The sequence below is a fragment of the Ylistrum balloti genome, unplaced genomic scaffold (genome assembly GCF_031769215.1).
Source record: "Ylistrum balloti isolate Yb309-2 unplaced genomic scaffold, AGI_CSIRO_Ybal_v1 Utg369570, whole genome shotgun sequence".
Taxonomy (NCBI): Eukaryota; Metazoa; Mollusca; class Bivalvia; order Pectinida; family Pectinidae; genus Ylistrum; species Ylistrum balloti.
Window position 1 is genome coordinate 21,196 of NW_026781866.1, and position 21,080 is coordinate 42,275.

Genomic DNA, 21,080 nt, shown 5'->3' on the forward strand with positions numbered 1-21,080 from the left:
CTTACGGTCAACTGATTTAGCTAAAGAGAATTTCTGTCTACTTAGGCGTTATATTGCAGCTTGTACGTACAAGGGTTACACACGTACAAAATGTACCATGCAGGCACTTGTAGATCCACGGTCCATTATACATACACTTTAGGTTTTCTACTTCATTTCTACTTCTAGGCCTAATGGTACAACTGTATTTTTCTGTCCACGACTATGGCGGTGACATTACTAGCTGCAAGTTAAGCATAACGAATGTTGTACGCGCTATATCTTCTTATTCCGTAATAGCATTCTTAAAGATTTGAGCAACGAAACACTTCGTATCCAGTGCCTCAATCAAAGTGAAAGTTGAATGTTATAGCACGTTTGATTGGGTCCAAGTTTAGGATGTTATCATTGTTTTGATTGGTCAACATACCACACACCTCCAATATTGGTGCGTAAATAAATATCTAAAGTGTCTGGTGTTAAATAAGGGATATTTACATAAATTGTAGTCAAAATTTATATCGTTGCTAAACTTTGTATGTTACGAAGGTATACTTCGATTAATTCTTAATTTTGTGTTGATATGATAATTTTAACTAACGAACTTTATTCTACAGCGGAGGTATACACGGTGACCGACCTACAAACACATGTGTTAAATTTTATAGCTACCCGAGAAGAGTTGACAGTGTACTGTAACTGTGTCTCGTGTGCTACATAAAACATAAAGAGCCATAATGCTTTCTATTACGAGATATGCGAGATTTCTCCCGAAACGGTGAGTGCATCTGAACGAATGTTGTGTTGAAAGATCATACTTATTTGGCAATTGTCATGAGGTCATGTTAATTGTTAGTGAATACGCATTTGTGTTTTGACCTCTCGTGCAATCCTCAGGGGTAGTTAATGTTTATAATTAACATACCAGATTGCTAAGTTTTACGTTTGAACTTTAATAAATAAGAAATATGTTCAGCATGTTCACCTACGTATGCATGTGTGGCGACAACATAAACGTGTTGACATTGCACTGTCAATTTTGTTTTACCTGTCCACAGAGCCCAGGGAGCACCTGTTGATGATCGTCATTGATTTAAGTTGACGAGTCAAAGGCCAAATAAAAATCCAAAGGCCTAATATTGTCCGAAAGTCTATTAGTCTACAGGTTCCATTGTCTAATCCTGTGTTGTACAGACAGTGTTTGCTTCATGACCTACATGTATCTCAATATGAAAATTTAACCTATACTCAATTTGCAATGCCCTTTTTTCATTAACTGAACTGTGCTCTTTTTTTTGTGCAAGAATGAAGCTTTTCTATAAGAATTGGGGTTAACATTTATGTCATAATAGTGTAATGTTGATATAATACACCATTTTATTTAACATTTATATCAGCTGTCAATGGCACTTAATATTTCAAATATCAACAAATTATATTCATGCATTTAATTAAACCAAGTGGGCACATGTGGAATAGTCCGCATATGTCGCATTAGTGTTGTATGTGATAGCATTTAACAAACAGTCAATGTGTTATAGTCTTTCTTCATTTGTTTGTCTCCAGATTCATGAAGGGAAAGGCAGGTCGACAATAGAAGGTTTGACCAATATAATAAATGTATAAATGGTACAATGTATTGACATGATGGGTCATTGTGATTCTGGCCAAAATTGTATAAATTCTCAAGTCTATGATGATAGTAATAAAAATATAGACATTAAGTCCTATATCTACTTTTAGGAAAGTCATGTATGCACAAATATGTACACTGGTATTAGGGGAAAATGTCCAAATTTCAGAGTGATGGATAGTAAAAGTAGTGAGTTGATGTGACCACCCAGGTGTGTTTTTCCTGTTCATTCACAAAAATAATCAGGAATGGATTTGTGTGGCCTTTGTGGTGCATGACCACCAGATCTTGTGGACCAAATGATTATTGCCTCATTTTAGATTCCTTTTAATTGGTTTTATAATTGGTTTATGTAAGTTACTGAGATGATTTGTTACATGAAGAAATTTATCTGGATGTCATATGAAAATATAGAAGTTTTTTAGCTTTAATATTAGATTGTGTCTTGAAAACTTCAACTTTTTACTGTGTTGTCATCAGAATAAATAATGTTTATAATATCAAATTTTTATATTGATTTTTCAAAGCAGTAAAGAGTTTTGCGGTGCAAATCCATATTGTATTTCTGATGCAGTTTTGTGTGCCAATGTTTTGTCACCATCTTCATTTGCCTGTCCCACTGTGGCTACACATTTACTTTCTTGTTTTCGTACCACGATTTCCTTCCATTCTTGATTTCTTCTTGTTTATTTGCGCCTTTTTCTGAAGAATTATTTGTGCAACTTACTTTCTATAAGCTTCATTCTACCAAGTACATTTTTTGTATCAAAACCTGTCATAATCTAGGTACTATGTCTTAATGTATATGATAAATTTTTATTATAGTTTATAATATTTATAAAATTATAGAACTATTATAATATAAACACAATACTCAACACTTAACCAACTTTGGATTATTGAGTATTCAGATATGGAGCTGGCCTTCAGACCATCTTAAAGACCTTCAGAGTAATAGACCTTTGGACTATTAGGCCTTCAGAATGGTATTAAGTGTGTCCACCAAACAGAGTCATTACTCAAATGTAAACCTCATCCCTCTCCCCCTAAGCATAAAAAAACAAGTTGGGAACAGTTTTGAGTGAAAGATAATCATTTGCATTTAATTGAAATTAGAAATAACATATATAATTATGTACAGTGGAAGTAGCAGGGCACATTTATTTACAATTTTCAGTGATACATGTAATAAAGAGGGAGAGTGAAGATATTTCACCCCTGTCCTTGAACATGATTTACTACTGACAACTTGCTTTCTTGCTTTTAATTGAAATTAGAAATAACATATATAATTATGTACAGTGGAAGTAGCAGGGCACATTTATTTACAATTTTCAGTGATACATGTAATAAAGAGGGAGAGTGAAGATATTTCACCCCTGTCCTTGAACATGATTTACTACTGACAACTTGCTTTCTGCACGCTATGTTCTATACATATATTCCACATTGTATATCTAGACATCTAAGGGAGTTTCCAATCAGTTAATGCTGGTAAGGATAGGCCTAAGCTCTTTCATTCTTTCCCATCCTTCACAAAGTCTAACAACTCAAAGGTCATGTCTTGGTCTACAACAGGTATGCACTGAAATCCTTTCTACACTGATGCTGTAACTTTTTCAGTGTTGCATTAAGTCGCTGTCTGTCCTCAATACCTGACCAATATGTAGCTGTCAATGAGCCAATGCATGAATATGCCCCAGGCAGCAAAGAAAAGAAGGAACTTGAAGCAGCCCTTGCAAAATATGAGAATTCTGTGGAGGATATCCCAATTGTCATTGGGGATGAGGAAATCAGAACAAATGAAGTTCGCCACCAAGTTGCTGTAAGTATTTGGTATATATTAATTGGGGGGGGGGGGGAGGGGGGTAGAGATTTTACGTTATATTTAGAAAGACAAGGAAAACTAGATCTTTTACATCTTTGTAATTATTGCTTACTTTGTCCATCATCATCTTTTCACTTTGTATGAAAATTTACTGAACCAAATATAGCTTCAAATTGTCTACTATAAATTTAATCTCACCAGTAATGTCCTCTTTTAATAACAATGTCTTTATGACAAAGAGGTACATTGTTATGATATTAGGTCTGGCCTGTAACATGCTAAACAGCTGCTAAAATTTTTGAAAAACTAACTTCAAGGTCAAAGATATCAAATATGTTTCAATTTTTAAACAGCTTCATCACTTAGATTATTTACCAAGAAGTCAACTGTCATTATTATAGACCAATGGCATGGAAAGATAAATGGCTATCTTGTTTGTTAAATTTAATAAACTTGGCATAATATGAAGGTCAAAGGGGCTAAAATCTTTGAAACAACTTCTTCTTAATAACCAAGAGACCCAATGACATGATATTAAACCTTTATCATGCTCGAGTGGATGAAGGATTATCAAGTTGATTTGAAGGAATGACAGGTGAAAGGTGACAAATATGGTAAATTATTGAAAGCTACTTCTTTCAATAACTATTTAAGAAAAAAAAATACAAGAGTTGACATGATAGTAACTTGCTCGAACGTTCAAAGTATGAATCTTTATTTTCTTTCCAGATCAGAAAGGTCAATTGGATTTATTTATTCAATTAACTTCTTCACAATAACTTAAAGATCAAGATTCATGAGTCTATTCAAATGAATGACCATGGTTCACTTTCAACATCACATATTATGTAAAATGTGGTAAAATAGTAAAGTGAATCATTCTGAATAACCAAGAGGCCCCTTAGGGCACAATATTCATGCTAGCTATGGATTGCTTGGATGAAGGGGCCTAGTGTCAGGATACTGGGCTTACAGCATGCTCATATGAAAGCTAACCTTGTTTCTTCAAATGAATGACCTTGTCTTCTTCAAAGGTCACTGCGATTGAATATGTTGAAATCTTGAAGCTAATTTTTGTCAATAATCAAGGAACTGCTTTCAAGGTTAGAGTAGTCAAAGTGTTCAAATTGATGTAAACATTTTATCTCATTAAGTAAAAAAAATAAGTTAGTTGAATTAGTATCATGCATGAACAAAATGCTACGAAGTCTGCTCACACAGCACTTAAACAACAAAATTTAGACAAATGTGAACTGTTGAGCAGGTCAGCAATACAGGGCAATTGGGCCTCTTTTTAGTAATAATGTTACTGTATATCTAGGTATTTTGGCACTGCAAAATCTTTGCAAAAATCCCCAATTTTTTTCTTTCTCAAATTTTGCACCTTTTTTTTATATGATGTAGTTATCTAAGAAAGTTGAAATGCCTTCTTTGAAGATTTTGGAATGACTTAGTTTACATATACATGTTTACATGTATACTTATGTAGATTCTACCATCACACTATACAAGAGATTGATATGCTAACCAGTATTTATTTTCTACAGAAGTATTCATGACTAGAAAGTGCTCAGTTGCATGTCCGTACATCAGCTCTCTAGATGTATTATCTATAGTTTTACAATGAAAAGAAAAAAATACAATATTTGAGTTTTTATTTTTTGTGATTTGGAAAGAGTTGCAAAATTCTCAAAAATATCCAATATATGATTTATCTTATGAATTTTCAAAAATTGGTTGATTTTGAATCATAGACCCCGTGTATCCTTCAGCTAAATGAAAAACACACAACTTGACATTTGATAGAAGAAGAGGTAAATCCTTGAGATTTGGTGATACCAAACTTAAAAAGTCCTTCAAGTGAAGAATTGTGTCTGAGTATGCAATCATTTATATCTATATGAAATTTGTAGAGACAAGATGACTTTTTATATATATAACAGGCTTCAAATTTAATATCAATTAATTATAAAAATCACATGAAATTATTAACGTTCTTTTTTGCAGCCATTTGATCATCAGAAGAGGATAGCACAGTTTTCTTATGCATCTGCTGTAAGTAACTATTTATATATACTTGTACTAGCACATAATTGTCAAGCATTGCTAAATAAGTCAAACCTTGTCAATACAGACTTCTTTCGGTAATGCAGATACATGTGTAGTAAAAATAGCTTGCTTTTTAGACTTTTTTTTTTAATGAAATTGTACTATCAAGAAATGAAGAAAATGTTTTATTTATGTAAGTTGTGTAATTAATGGTTTATATGATTTTAATTTTTACACAGTTTTTAATTCTATTCAAAAACAAACAGTTCACAATATGCGTAAGTTGAAGAAAAAAGAGTGAAAAAATTATTGTAGCATGTTTGGTGATATACACCAGCATAGTCTTCGAAAGTTTGATGTAAGTATTACTGCAAAATGATTGTCAAAATAATTATGTATAGGTTTCAATAATTTATATGTAACATTAAGAAGGTTTTTTATTTTGGTTGATTTCAAAATTCATAGCCTTTATTACTTATCATTTTCTGTTGTTAGTTATTGGCATTTGAGTTTTCTGCATTCAGTGGTCATGTGTACCTTATTTCTATAATTATATATAGATTAAAAGTGGTACAGGTTTCGTTCCCGATGACCTGAGGTCACAACAAGGAATTTTTCAGTGATTTTCTGGATTCAAATGTTTGAGTTAGAACTCGTGCCTTTCCTGTGGAGCGCATTAAAATTTTGAAAACCCACAATATGTCTTTGTACATGATTGGATTCATCGAAATTTTGGAATGGGTGCTCTGGATTTACCAGAAAAAATCCTACAATAATTACTGATGTTTTAGAAACAAAATATCCTGATCGGTAGTCACTATTAAACTTATTCACTTTAGAATATACTGTAATCACACAGCTGGTATAGTAATCCATTGTCATACACCTCAATTCATTGGAGTCCCTACCATAATGAAGAAGTGAACACGTTTTACAATCCAAGTTTTCTGAGTTTAACAATCACGGGAACAAAATGGTCTTATTAGTTTTATCCTTTAGGATGAATGTAACTGGCTTTGCTGATACTTTAGAAATCTATGACATTTGATTAAATGACAATTTACATGGCCATGTTACTGATCTATAACTCTAAGTCAACATGGATTTTCCTCTGAGTTTAGCGGAAAACAACATTGGCAGTTATTATTCCCTTGCTCAACCTGCCGTAGAATTATATATTTCCTCAGGGCTTAATTTTCATAAATTTTCAAAAAAGAAAAGAAAATTTTATGGATGTATTAATTTTAACATTTCGTCAGCATTTGAAATGTACCCACAAAATCAATGAACATCAATTTCTCTCAAAAATTAATGTTTTTACAGTATTTTTAGAAGTTAAAATTTCATAACTAGCTAAGATACAAACAAGAAAAACAAGCAGACATAAATTGAGTGAAACAGCAGATAAGCATACAGGGATCCTCAGCATTAAGAATAAGGTTTGCTATTATTCAATGTGGGGTATTATATTCTTAATATCCTTTATATAAATATCTCATTTTCATAGACCCTGGCCTGTCAAATTTCTTTGGGAAGTGTCTAATGTACAGATTCATCAGATCCTGGTTGGGTTATACTGTCAGCTGAGCTAGGATATAAAATCCCTTCTCTAATTTCCTTACAATGCCTAGCTAGGTGAGAGTTTCTCTAAATTCTTCTCTGGCTGTCAAACCAATGGTGTATACTAGAATATATTTAAAGATGGTGTAAGTGTATTGTTGATTCTGGAAGATGAGATGAATTTGTGTTTAAAAATTCTGCTGCTGTTTACTTGAAATATAATACCTTAGTGTCAGGGAGGTAGAGTCATACATGGGTGAACATACCTGGTGTTACCAACATGTCTGGAGGCACAAAAATCTATTTCTGTAGAGGACAATTATTAAGAAAAAAATTTACTTGAATTTGCAGTTTTTTTCTAAATTCTACAGGAAGTTTTGATTAATTTGATGGTTTAATCCTCTCAATTCTCTTTTTATATATTATAATAAATTTACAATAACAACAATCAGAATCAGGCCTTGTTATTTTCACAGTTTAATTGTTAGTACTTTTTGAGGGTTTGACCCTTTGAGTCTAGCATACATATATTTGTCACAGATTTTGTTTAAGATTGAACATAATTATTGCCAATAAATCATATGTGTCAATATTTCATTCTTAAGATTCAGTAATGAAGTGTTTTTCCAATCTTATCCCACACCAATGCACCTATTTGAATAGCAAACTGATGCACAGAATATTGTGTGTTGCAGAATTTTAATGCAGATTTCATTATGCTACTGATATCTTTCTTCATCTACCATACCCCTCAAAAAAAAATGACAGTGATGGTTCATATTTAAACATGTACATTATGTGCTTTGTATTGTTTGTAGGACATTTGCAAATTCATGTTTATTGAAAAATGTGAACTTAGATATTAATGTTTACATGTGATATTGTCTAAGCTCTATTTATAATACACAGTTCAAAGTTCAAAGATATGAGGTATTCATTTGATGTGTGCAGGACATTGTACAGAAAGGGATAGATACAAGTTTACGCGTACGACGGGACTGGGAGAGACGCCCTCTTTATGAGCGGGCTGAGATCTTCCTCAAGGCAGCTGACCTGATGAGTGGAAAGTACAGAATGGACCTCCTGGCCACTACAATGATGGGACAGGTTGGTTTATACGAACAAGGGCACCATATTTCCTTTATAAATGTTTTATTTTAAAGTGTTTAATTTAAGCATTTTTGCTTTCATTGAATATTTCGGCAGATTTTTTCATTTTAATTCCTAATTATTTTGGCAGTAATGAAGATGATTTCTCCAGGCATTTACAACATAAACGACAGTGTTGAATAGTTCAGAAGCACAAAGTAGATATAAATTAGTCTGGAGCATCCTGCACACATGTAGACAGTCTAACCTGGTATATTGTGATCAGGTGACATGATAGTTGTTTATCTGTTGTAATAGACACCAGTCAGCTGGGAAAAGTTCAGCAGAAATTGGATACCAGGAATCTAAGGAAAATGTATTTATGTTCATTTCTGATGTATTTACTTACCCGATACCTGAAGCGTTCTAAAGCTGGACTATCCCTTATACACATACACCACACACAACTAGTACATTGTGTAGATGGTAGGTTTTACTACAACAGCAAAATTTTGACATTTTCAATGCCAAGGAGAGAGACATGTAGATTGAATTACATATATCTACTGAGGTGAACATTACAGGTACATCTATCTATGTAGATTTTATAATATATGTATAGCTAGGGTGTTGAGGCTAGAATGCAAAGAACACCCACCTGCTGCATGTTCAGCTCAAAGACTGGCTCAAATGTAGCCTTACATACCGCAAAGTTGGAATTAATTAATGCAATGAATTTAATTTTGCTGTATTTGCAAGAATTGAAGATAGTGCAATTTACATACCCAGCAAATATTTCTACAGTGATTGAATATCTAAGAAAATATATGTTAAGCTTATATACATCAATTCATAGGTATGCATGAAATTTTATATCTGTGAATTAGCTCAAACCATAGTGTGCTGGTTTAATGAGTGCTTCCCAATTTGTGAAATGAATGCCCTTGACCTATATTTAAGTGAACAGAGGTCAAATACAATCAGCATGGTAAAGCCTAAAGGCATTGAAGTTTGATATTTGCTTAGTAACCTGCTATTACAAATGTAGGGCACAGGTGTCATATTTGTTAAAATTTTCTCAAAATGATAACTCAAAACCACAGGCTCAAGATTATCTTTAGTCCTACAAAGTTTATGAAAATAAAGGGTGTCTGACCAAATTCAAGTTCACAGCAGTCATATATGTACCCATAGGGATGTACATTGTAAGAGAGCCAGCAGATCAGCTGCATGGCTATGATCATGGGGAAACTCTGGTTAAGTGAATTCAAAGATACTGTGTAACCTATAGTGTTTGGGGAATTTCCTTAGGTGATTTAAGCCTAAGACATCCTTCTGAGGGAAAGAACTTTCTTTGATGTCATAAATACACACATAATTCTTCTAATTACAGTCTTATTCATTGGATTTTATTTTTGTAGTTTTTATATAACCCACAAAATTAAGAAGAAAGCTTCATGTTTTACAGTATTCTGACCAGTGTGTGGTTTGATGTTAACAGTAAAGAATAACACAAACTTTAAGTACATATATATATGCATTTCACCTTTTGATTTTTGTTGTGTAAACATGACATTTATAGGCAAAGAATGTTGTACAAGCTGAGATAGACGCAGCTGCTGAGCTCATCGATTTCCTCCGCTTTAACTCACAGTTTGCTCAGGTAAGTGATTCAAATTTCTATCAACATAATTTTCAGAAGAATCCAGCAATAAGGTTACTTCAGTAATTTACTTTAGGGATTTTGTTTCGCTAGGAAAATAAAAACAAAAATAAACTCTTAATTACTAGTTTATTGATGGTTCTGTTCATTGTTAATTCCTTTTATTTTGTAATTATTTTTGTTGCAAAGGATATAACAAAATACCAACCCCTCAGTCCAGCTGAAAATGTCACCAAGAATTCCACAGTGTATAGAGGAATGGAGGTAGGTCTACAGTAATTTAAAGTTTGAATTCATTTGATTAAAACAGAATGGAAGATATATCCTTTCCAGTTAAAAAAAATCAGAAATCAATAAAAAAAAGGATTTTGCTAGTCATTTTTTCACTTTAGCATGAATGGAGAACTTATCCACAGACTATTAACTGAGTCATTTATTCCAAATGTGAACATTTTGATTTGGTTTTAACTGTGCTGCCTAATGACACATTTTTTGTTGCATTACAGGGTTTCTGGGCTGCTATCACTCCATTTAACTTCACAGCCATTGGAGGTCATTTAGCACAGGCTCCAGCCCTCATGGTCTGTCTTAGACTTATCTACTTATCTCTAATAATTTTTTTCTGCTTTAGATTGAAAAATGTATACTGCTGAATATGATTTTACTATAGAACAACAAAGTGAGATTTATGGTTGTCTATTTCCGTAATTGATTTTCACTGTCTTCCCAAAAATGCCTGATAACGTATTAACTAATTAAGGAAATCCTGATTTGATCAAACTTGTCAGAATGACTAGATAAGATGTGAGCTACAAAACATGGTTGTTGACAGATATTTACGATATATTAAATCAACCTCAGAATTTCTGTTCCTAATTTTTGCACACTCTTTGTTTTGATGATGTGGCCTAATTTACAATACATATCGTCACTCATCTGAATAAAGAGTAAAGCATAAGGTTATGCTGTTTTTAGGATAGTGTTCTCTTGGTCAAGCTGGACATTTGATCGTCCAAAGGTTAAGGAATAGGAAAAGAGATCTGAAAACAATGACTATTTACAAGTACCTGTAAAAATTATCATATTTTACTAGATGGGGGACCACCTTTAAATTTTTGTTTTTGTTATGTGGTTTCCCAAACAAATCACCCATCCTGTCATGCTTGATATGATTGTTTTACCAGGGTAATGTGTGTCTGTGGAAACCTTCCGACACTGCCATGCTATCCAACTATACAGTGTTCAAGATCTTTCGTGAGGCTGGGGTTCCAGCAGGTGTCATCAACTTCATTCCTGCAGATGGTCCGGTGTTTGGGGATACAATTACAAACTCCCATGACCTTGCTGGTATCAATTTCACAGGCAGTGTCAGGTAGGTTTGAATTTCTGTGCTACAAAATGGGAAAAGCATGTAAGGAAATCTTCCTATCAGCAAGTCTTTGCTCAATTCCAAACCAAAGTTTGTTCCACTCACTGTCTGAATTTTATATCAAGCTTAGGCAGAATTACAAGGACATTTTTTATCACAGGCAGGATGTGAATATGTATGTTTTAGAAAATATTTTCTATTTAACACAACTGCACATATAAATTACCTGAATTCATAGTATTTGGTGCTAGAGATTGTTAATAAAGATGGAAAGGTTAAAGTTGCCATGTAAATGATATTGCCCGGTATTGTTTTAAAATCTGACTGTTTGACAGGACCTTTCATCACTTGTGGAAGCAGGTTGGCCAAAACTTGGAGAAGTACCGAACATATCCCAGACTCATAGGAGGTAATATTTCATTCCAGAAATATTTACATACATAAAACCTAGAGAGATATTCCTTCAAAACAGAAAGATTCATAAAACCTAGAGGAATATCAAACATATCCCAGACTCTTAGGAGGTATTCTTTAAAACCAGAGAGATTCATTAAACCTAGAGAAGTACCGAAAATATCCCAGACTCATATGAGTTATTCCTTCAAACCAGAAATATTTCAAATAAAAAATAATATATAATATTGTAAAATATGAAGATTCATTATCCATATTTGATTTTATACAAATGCTGAACAGTACCCTTCCTCTCTTAAAAAAATGTTATTGCTGACTTTGGTTAGAAGCATCCTTGATGAAAACCTGGGAGAAACAAGTGGATGGAGCTCAATTAGGGAAATTAAAGCAACATCTGTTTGTGAAGGGGACTCATTGTTTGGGGGAAATTCAGAATTTTTCTGTTTTTGTTAATTGAAATCCCTCTGAAAGAAGAATGACAGGATTCTATCTGTGTTTGTTCAGAAGCATCACCACCAAGGGTCTGAGTGTACTAGGTTCAGATTAGTGGGCCTCAAATGGAGAAATGTAGGAATGATTTTAAAATCTGTCGTCATCTTTTGGTTTGAAGATATTAATTGATTATGATGCTCAGAAGCATCCTTGACGCGACAGGTAAACAGTTTTGTATGGTATGTCTAGACCTTCTGGGACCTGAGGGACAGGATCTTAAAGAGGAAATTAGATAAATTATTGAAAACCTTTCTTCTATAGAAACGATAGGATTTTGTCAAGATTAATTAATCTTTTGTAAGATTGAATGTAACTGGGTGTATATTTTGTTTCAGTATCAAATTTTTGGAACCTACATTTTTGTCAGACTTTGAATTAGAGAGAATGAAGTTAGTGGTATGGCATGTTAATAACTTAAAATAAAAAGCAGTGTCAACAATGTTTACTGTTAGGCTGTTCATGTGTGTTGATTTATATAAACTGGTCACTTTCCAGAGTGTGGAGGAAGTAGGCTGTCCATGTGTGTTGATTTATATAAACTGGTCACTTTCCAGAGTGTGGGGGAAATAGGCTGTCCATGTGTGTTGATTTATATAAACTGGTCACTTTCCAGAGTGTGGAGGAAGTAGGCTGTCCATGTGTGTAATTTAAATAAACTGATCACTTTCCAGAGTGTGGAGGAAGTAGGCTGTTCATGTGTGTTGATTTATATAAACTGGTCACTTTCCAGAGTGTGGAGGAAGTAGGCTGTCCATGTGTGTTAATTTATATAAACTGGTCACTTTTCAGAGTGTGGAGGAAGTAGGCTGTCCATGTGTGTAATTTAAATAAACTGGTCACTTTCCAGAGTGTGGAGGAAGTAGGCTGTCCATGTGTGTTAATTTATATAAACTGGTCACTTTTCAGAGTGTGGAGGAAGTAGGCTGTCCATGTGTGTAATTTAAATAAACTGGTCACTTTCCAGAGTGTGGAGGAAGTAGGCTGTCCATGTGTGTTAATTTAAATAAACTGGTCACTTTCCAGAGTGTGGAGGAAGTAGGCTGTCCATGTGTGTTAATTTATATAAACTGGTCACTTTCCAGAGTGTGGAGGAAGTAGGCTTTTCAGGTGTGTTAATTTATATAAACTGGTCACTTTCCAGAGTGTGGAGGAAGTAGGCTGTCCATGTGTGTTAATTTATATAAACTGGTCACTTTCCAGAGTGTGGAGGAAGTAGGCTGTCCATGTGTGTTAATTTATATAAACTAGTCACTTTCCAGAGTGTGGAGGAAGTAGGCTGTTCAGGTGTGTTAATTTATATAAACTGGTCACTTTCCAGAGTGTGGAGGAAGTAGGCTGTCCATGTGTGTAATTTATGTAAACTGGTCACTTTCCAGAGTGTGGAGGAAGTAGACCCTCCATGTGTGTTAATTTATATAAACTGATCACTTTCCAGAGTGTTGAGGAAGTAGGCTGTCCATGTGTGTTAATTTATATAAACTGGTCACTTTCCAGAGTGTTGAGGAAGTAGGCTGTCCATGTGTGTTAATTTATATAAACTGGTCACTTTCCAGAGTGTGGAGGAAAGAACTTCCACTTCGTTCACCCATCGGCAGATGCTGACAGTGTTGTTAACGGCACCATTCGGTCAGCTTTTGAGTATGGTGGTCAGAAGTGCTCAGCTTGTTCCCGTGCGTATGTCCCAGAATCCTTGTGGCCTAAGATCAAAGACGGCATGGTCAACATCCACAAGCAAATCAAAGTGGGCTCCCCACTGGAAAATGACACCTTTGTGTCTGCTGTGATTGATGATAAGGTACACAACTACAGATAGGACACTTTTGTGTGATCAGTTATTGATGACAAGGTACACAACAACAGATATGATGACACTTAGGTTTATGCAGGTATTCATGACAAGGTACCCTATAACAGATATATTGTTTGCAAAGTAAAAATTAAGTTTTTATCACAATTTGTTAAATTTTTCCATACTTGATAGTATTGTTAATACAGGATGACAAAGTTATTGTATATTTGCATTAATACACATGTACAATTTAGTTCAAATTATCATACTTTGTTAACATAATGATTATTGTGGTAATATGTTACGACAACAAAAACAATAGCTTTTAAATGATTCTGAAGACCATCAAGATCCATGAGCCTCAATCTCGTTTCGCCCACTTGGCCGAAAAAAGCTGTTGAGCATAAGCTTTGGTGGATTGTTCATCCTTCTGTTGTCAAATTTTCTCCTTCAAACAACTTCATGTTGCTGGAGTTGAAGGCTTTTATATTTATTGAGACAAAATATTCTTTATGTAATCAAAGCTGCCAAACAGCAACATGTAGCTTAGCATTAAAGACAATTTGTGCCTGTTGATTGTAAAACAGTATGGCTCAAGTGCTAATGTTTTGAAATGTATTATTGAAAGTGTTAACAAATCAGGAAGTGAAAGCTAAGCATTCTCTGGTTTAAATGCTAGACTGTTATTATTAAATATATTATAGAATTTTCTTTTTCTTTTTCAGTCTTTTGGTCGCATCAAGGGATATTTAGATCATGCAAAGACATCTCCAAATCTCTCAGTCGTTGCTGGTGGCTCATGTGACAACAGGTATGTTCTGAGTTAGTAAATATCTAAGTAGTGAAAGTTAAATATAGAATACATGATCATTGTCAAATTGCAGCTATATTTTGATGTGGGTAACAAATGACAAATGTTGCAAATGCTTTTCTGTCTAGGGCCAATGTTAAGCTTGGACAAATCAGACACACGCCATGTCTTTTACTTATACCGAATATTTACTGAAAACTGCAGCATTTTTTTTACATGATTATTTAAACTTATGGTGATTTTGAGTATTAAGTATGTTGGCTTCAGTTACTGCCAGGATTTACCAAACAAAATCAATGTTTTATCAATAATGGTGGGATTTTCAAAGAATAAACTTCAATATGATATGATGATACCGAGGTACTTCTAATGCAGCTGAATATATCAATATCATAATGAATTTGATCCTCTGATAAAAAGTCAGCTGTGATATATACAGATAGTACATTCTGTCGGACAGTATCAGCATTAGTTTTAGAATCAACACTAAAAAAGAATCTATTTTTATTGAAATAAAGGCTTTACTTCTATAAAGCTCCACAGTTCAGTCTGATATACAAAAGGGAAAGCAAAATAAGAGAGATGGTAATTTGTATATCCTATCTACAAAAATAATCATCCTTGGTCAGTTCAGTGTTGGCATACATAACCCAAGAATATTTCACATACCAGCTGATGTTTTACAGGATACTGATAACTGTAGTTGTTCTGTCCTTAGGCCAGATACTTTACCCTAATTTTTCTTGGTGATATGTGATGGACCTACCATATGTTGTTCAGTAAGGTAGCCACTAGCTATTAAAATGAAACCCGACCTCAAAATGTCCTTGACATCATTGGAAGTTAAGCACAGCAAACAAAGAAACAAAACATTTTTGAGTGATACTATCTGTAGATAATCCCGATCATTAATTAAAATTTACATGCATTTAGATATCATAGAATTTTATGTGATAGTAATTCTTAATTTGATGAAATTTGTGGAGTTTTCTGTTCAAACATATTTTGACTTTTTTTTGTTTCCAGCAAAGGATATTTTGTGGAGCCAACCATCATAGAAACAAGTGATCCATCAGACAAAATCATGCAGGAGGTAGACTTTTCCATATTGTATTACCTATTATTTGAAAAAGAGAATAAAATTGTAAAATGATGAGTATATCATAAATTTTAGGACGAAGTCTTTATTCATTTGTTGTTGTGTAACTATTAAGACATATTTGATTTAAACATTAAAACAGAGATTATCTTTGAATAATTAAAAGACCTGAAAAGTTTTTATATCAAATTATAGATTAATCTTCACTATCTATAAGGTACCAGTTAATTTGATCTTGTCTTTTTGATTCAAATTGTCATGAAGCAATTCAATAACAGGGCAAACCTTACAGAATATCTCCCTTACAAATAAAGGTTATCATTTTGTTCACATACAGGAAATATTTGGCCCTGTCGTGACAGTGTATGTGTATCCTGACAACAAGTACAAAGAAGTCACAGAGCTTGTCACCAAGACTTCACCCTTTGCTTTGACTGGTGCCATTTATGCACAAGATGAGTAAGTATTTTTATTTCATGTTTGCATGTTTTGTAATGAATTAAAGTCCTATCTTTTCTTATTTGAATTTCTGTTTTAGTTTTGTTTTTGAATGAGTGCTTGAATTTCTCTTGAATTTTCCAGAAAGTGAAGTTGTTGTCAGACTTGTAACATGACTGAAGGGAATTTAATTGAAAAAAATTTTGATAGGTCATGAAATTTTTTCACAGGAAAGTAAAGAAAGAACTGGTTGAAATGCTTAAAGACTCGGCTGGTAATTTCTACATCAATGATAAATCGACTGGATCTGTTGTGGGACAGCAGCCATTTGGAGGAGCTAGACTGTCAGGTAGAATTTCAAGTCAAGTTTGAATGTTAAGATGTCCTGACTGTCATTTGTTTTATAATAATATAAAGTTGATGAAATGAGAGAAAATCACAAAATTTGTATATCAACAACAGCATTCTACAATTTAGTACTTTCAGTGTAATATGATAGATACAAAAATGTTTTTTATTAAGGTTTCTTTATTTCTGAATCATTTTTATACATGGCATATTGGTGCTCAAATCTTTTAACTTTTGTGCTGTTGTGTAAATATCTGTAAGCCAATATAAGCTCTTCATGGCTAAGATTTAGTGTAATACAGAAGAAGTGTTTCTGAGTTGCAAGAATGATACAAATCCTGGTTATCATTTCAGGTACAAATGACAAAGCTGGGGGTCCTCACTACTTACTGAAATTTGTGTCGGTCCAGTCTGTCAAGGAAACAATGGTTCCATCAAAGGAATGGCGATACCCATCTATGGCAGTGGCTCAGTGAGGACGCCAGCACTACAGTATGTGGACTACTGTTGTTGGTCTGTGACTGGGGATTGTGATGTGTTCAAACCTCAGTTATAGGATGTGTGGTTTGAATACATGGTTCTCCCAGCCAAAATTAGCTGTAGTGTTTACTTGTTGTTTTCACACAGAAATTATGTCATTTGACGAGAACAGTCGTAAACAATGGACTTGTAAAGATTGACTGTCATTGACTTATAAGATATCTTGATTGTCATTGAATCCACAAAAATTGTTACAAGTTTTATTGTATACATACATGTACTCGAGGATATAGACTTATAATGTACTAACTCATTTGACAGTATTGTCATATTAATCAGAAACAGTGTTATATAGAGGTACATTGATTGATGTGGCTTTAAACACCAGATGAATTGTTAAGTTACACAGGAAAGATAATAAATATAAATTTATATTTACAAAGATGGTGAATTCACTAAGGAATGTCTGTTATTTGAAGTGAGTGTTGTTTGTCTAGTAGCCTTTTTCCCATGTTCTCCCTTTAAAGATCCTGGATTGTAAAAAAGGCTCACAACTTGGATAATACAAAAAGGAATCTGCACTCCAAAACTGTTTGTCTGTGTAATCCTGCTGTTACCCTCTCCAGGGAACAGATAGAAATTTTGTTAATATCAATTCATTTTCATCTACAACTAATTTCCTGGTATTTAATGGTGACAGGTCTGAAAATCCTATGTTCAGTATCTAGAGATTATTTATTTGATATTTAAACGTGCTGCTGATATCATTCCAGTGTTTGGACATCGGGCATATTTACATCATATCATGTTTTCTACTTTTACTTTTTGTTTTTTTGTTATCATTAACATTTAGTGCTCAATTTAAATAGACTTTGTTGGAAGTTATCCATTCTATCTGTCTAGTATCGCTTTGCTAGCAGCTATGTTATTGCTTCTGTTTTAGGTTCCATGTTTATTTTTTAATACCTTAAGACTCTGAAGATTGAATGCATCGTCTTCTTTCAGAAGAGTTCCCCATTCCTCAAAGTGTACTTGATAAATATTAATGTGTTCTTTTTCTAAACACATATTTTATTATTGTAAATATAGTATTGTTCAGTAGTAAACATTTTGTAACGGCAGCAAAATGTATAAAGCAGGTTATTGAGTTTAGATTCTTTACGTTCCTGTTTTGTTTATATTGCTCAGGGGATGTTCGACATTTGAGTTTAGACGTTATAATGGTATCTGTTCGTTGCCCTAAAATAATATTGCCACTTACAGATCCAGGATTTTGGAAAAGAAGGGCAGGGCCCAGACACAGTTGCCTCCTAACACAATAAAAAATGATAATATATAAATGCTTACCTTTAAGAAGAATCAATCTCCACCCTTTGGACCTTAACTAATTCTTCACCCTCCTTTAAGTCTCTTAACATGAGTTTGAGCCAGAAGTAAGGGAGAAAACTCATGATAAAAGTTACAAAATTTTCTTTAGTTAGTTCATTTATCATGAAAACTGAAATTCTGAGTTCATTTTTATTGTGTATTTCGTGTATAGGTATCCATTTCTGGTAGACTAAAGTACCATCTAACACAGTTTTTTCTATAACTTTTACCATCTCGTCACACTATTTTCTACCTTAGAGTACATAGGATTGATAGCTCAGCAGAAAAATTGGTTGATATCTAACCATCGCATCAGTTTTGTATGCTTCACACTGGGGCTTTTTGTCTGATGAAAGTCACCTTGAAGTCAGCATTTTCTCTACCAGTAAATGTGTTATAAGAACTTTTATTGAACGTCAGGTTGATGCACGTGTATAAAAAGTGTATAGTACACAAACCTGATTTATTCATGGAAAGTAATGATATAGGATACCTCAGTACAATTAGATACATAAGAAGTGAAAAAAGATTTCACTTCCAATACAGGTAAATACAGGAGTTAAATCATGTGTGATGATGGATGTAGAATTATAATTGTTATTCACTGTTAAATACTCAGAATCATGATAAATGATAGTCTTATTTGTACAACTGTATTTTTATGGTCTCTTGACATTTGCAAACATTTGTTTAATATTTAAACTTGTATTGCAGATTATGAAATGGTACCAGCATATCAATCAATTCCTATTTTACAGAGATCAACAACTACATTGTTTAAATTATTTTTATTTTTTAAACTTGTACAATTTATAATTCAATTTTCCAATTCTTCAATATATAAATTAAATTTACTTTGGTCGTAGACTCTGATTTAGCAAACCAACAGATGTAAGAATGAGAAATGACAGGTTATGTACTCCCTAATAAGGACATCAGTACATGCTTAAATATTTTAATCATGTATGCTCAGAGCCATAAGTGAGATACTGTTCAATTTATAGTATTTCATTAAGAACTTTAAAGCCATTAATGAAATACTGCAAGTTGAAAATTAAAAGAACTTTAAAGCCATTTTAGTTTTTAATACATTTTCTGGTCTTTATGGATAAGATGATTACATATTCAATCATGTTTTTGTTTTGGTGTTTCAGATAAAGGTTGACTTTATCCTTTTGAGTTGGTCTATGTTTATAACTGAATTATTTTATTTTATTATAGAGTTGGTTCTTTGTTGATTTTAAAGAAGGCATAATAGAAAGATATAAGAACGTTTTATTTCTAATCAATGAAATATTGAATCTCAAGCTCTCGAATGAATACTTTCCGTGTTTTTTGTGCTATTCCAATTTGGTTTTCGGTATATACGTGTTTATGTGGTGTTTTCTGAAAGGCTTTATAAAATCGGGTTTTGGAGTGATGTATTTTATCAGATTTGTATTTACATAAAGAAGGATGATAGTTGAGATTTATTAAATATGAATTTTGTTTAATCTATGTCTTAAGGTTTACTAAATAAACACCATGTTGTATACAATGTACTTACCCCACAATTTAATGTTCTTAATGAAATCAATATATTATTCTGGATAGGCTCTGTCCCATATCTTACTTAGATATACATTGTATACTGTTTGAGGCGATGCTTGAATAAATGCATATCACAATGAAAACAGTGTTTGAAAGTGGCATGTTTTGTTACTATGGCAATAATATTGAAAAAATTATCCATTATGATCTTGTTATTGTCATCTCTAGTTGAACCTAACATAATCCCAGATACACCAATGTCATCCTATAAAAGGAAATTTTTCAATCTGAAAACAATTATATGTTTTCTTGTTCTCAAAATGAAAATCGGAAACATATATACGGAATATTTTCGGAATATGACATCAATAAGTGTTGTAGAATTGGTCAGGTACCTATAATGTATTCTACTGTACCTCCCGAAATACCCCCAAACAATATTTGAGGGTACAGAAAAGATGGATGCAATATCCCATTACTTGATATATCAAATACCTCAACCTAACTACAAAGAGTTAAACTTAAATATACATCATTACGTTGGATATATTCAAAATAATAAGATTTTTTAAAAATCAATAAATGATTTTCAAATTTTTGAAAACAAGGTTTTTGGGTTGGTTAAGCGTCTGACTGTCTTACCACTAGCTCCCTATCTTACGATGGCCAGTTTGCAGCCTACGTAGCTGCAGGTTGGTGTTTTTTCCACTGGGAAATCTGGCTTTCATCGACCATCCAAACCTAGCCTATCCTTGAATGATTCTGGTTATTAATAGAATGATAGAATGTTAAGCAACAATACACCAAACTAAGTCCTATCAGCAGCATAGGCCATTTAAGAATGACCTCCTTATGAATGCAAAGTGAGCAAATGTGTTTTGATAGGCTGTGATATGTTTGTGTAAGCCTCTTTGGGATAGTGCAGAACTGAAACAGACTTTTGCTATCACACTGAAATTTATGGCCACCATTAGGACATCCAATTTAGTTACAAATGTAAGTATGTCAACACTTCATCAGACACTTCAAAAGACACTTTCAACACTTCCACATGTCCCAAAACTTTATTAGGCATTTCATCAATCAGACACTTCATTAGACGCTGTTAACATTTCCTAAGACACTTCATCAGACATCGTCA

The 21,080-nt window shown here is 33.3% G+C and overlaps 1 protein-coding gene across 1 annotated transcript; it reads left to right on the forward strand.

Moving 5' to 3' along the window:
• Positions 1–548: 548 nt before the first annotated feature.
• Positions 549–20,082, forward strand: LOC132565045 (delta-1-pyrroline-5-carboxylate dehydrogenase, mitochondrial-like). Its single transcript, XM_060229653.1, has 15 exons — positions 549–757; positions 3,236–3,437; positions 5,448–5,495; positions 8,001–8,156; positions 9,721–9,801; positions 9,991–10,065; positions 10,308–10,382; positions 10,986–11,173; positions 11,506–11,579; positions 13,630–13,871; positions 14,591–14,676; positions 15,703–15,769; positions 16,113–16,234; positions 16,444–16,562; positions 16,916–20,082. Exons 1-15 carry the CDS (start codon positions 717–719, stop codon positions 17,035–17,037), a joined length of 1,698 nt encoding a protein of 565 aa, XP_060085636.1. The 5' UTR covers positions 549–716; the 3' UTR covers positions 17,038–20,082.
• Positions 20,083–21,080: the final 998 nt, after the last annotated feature.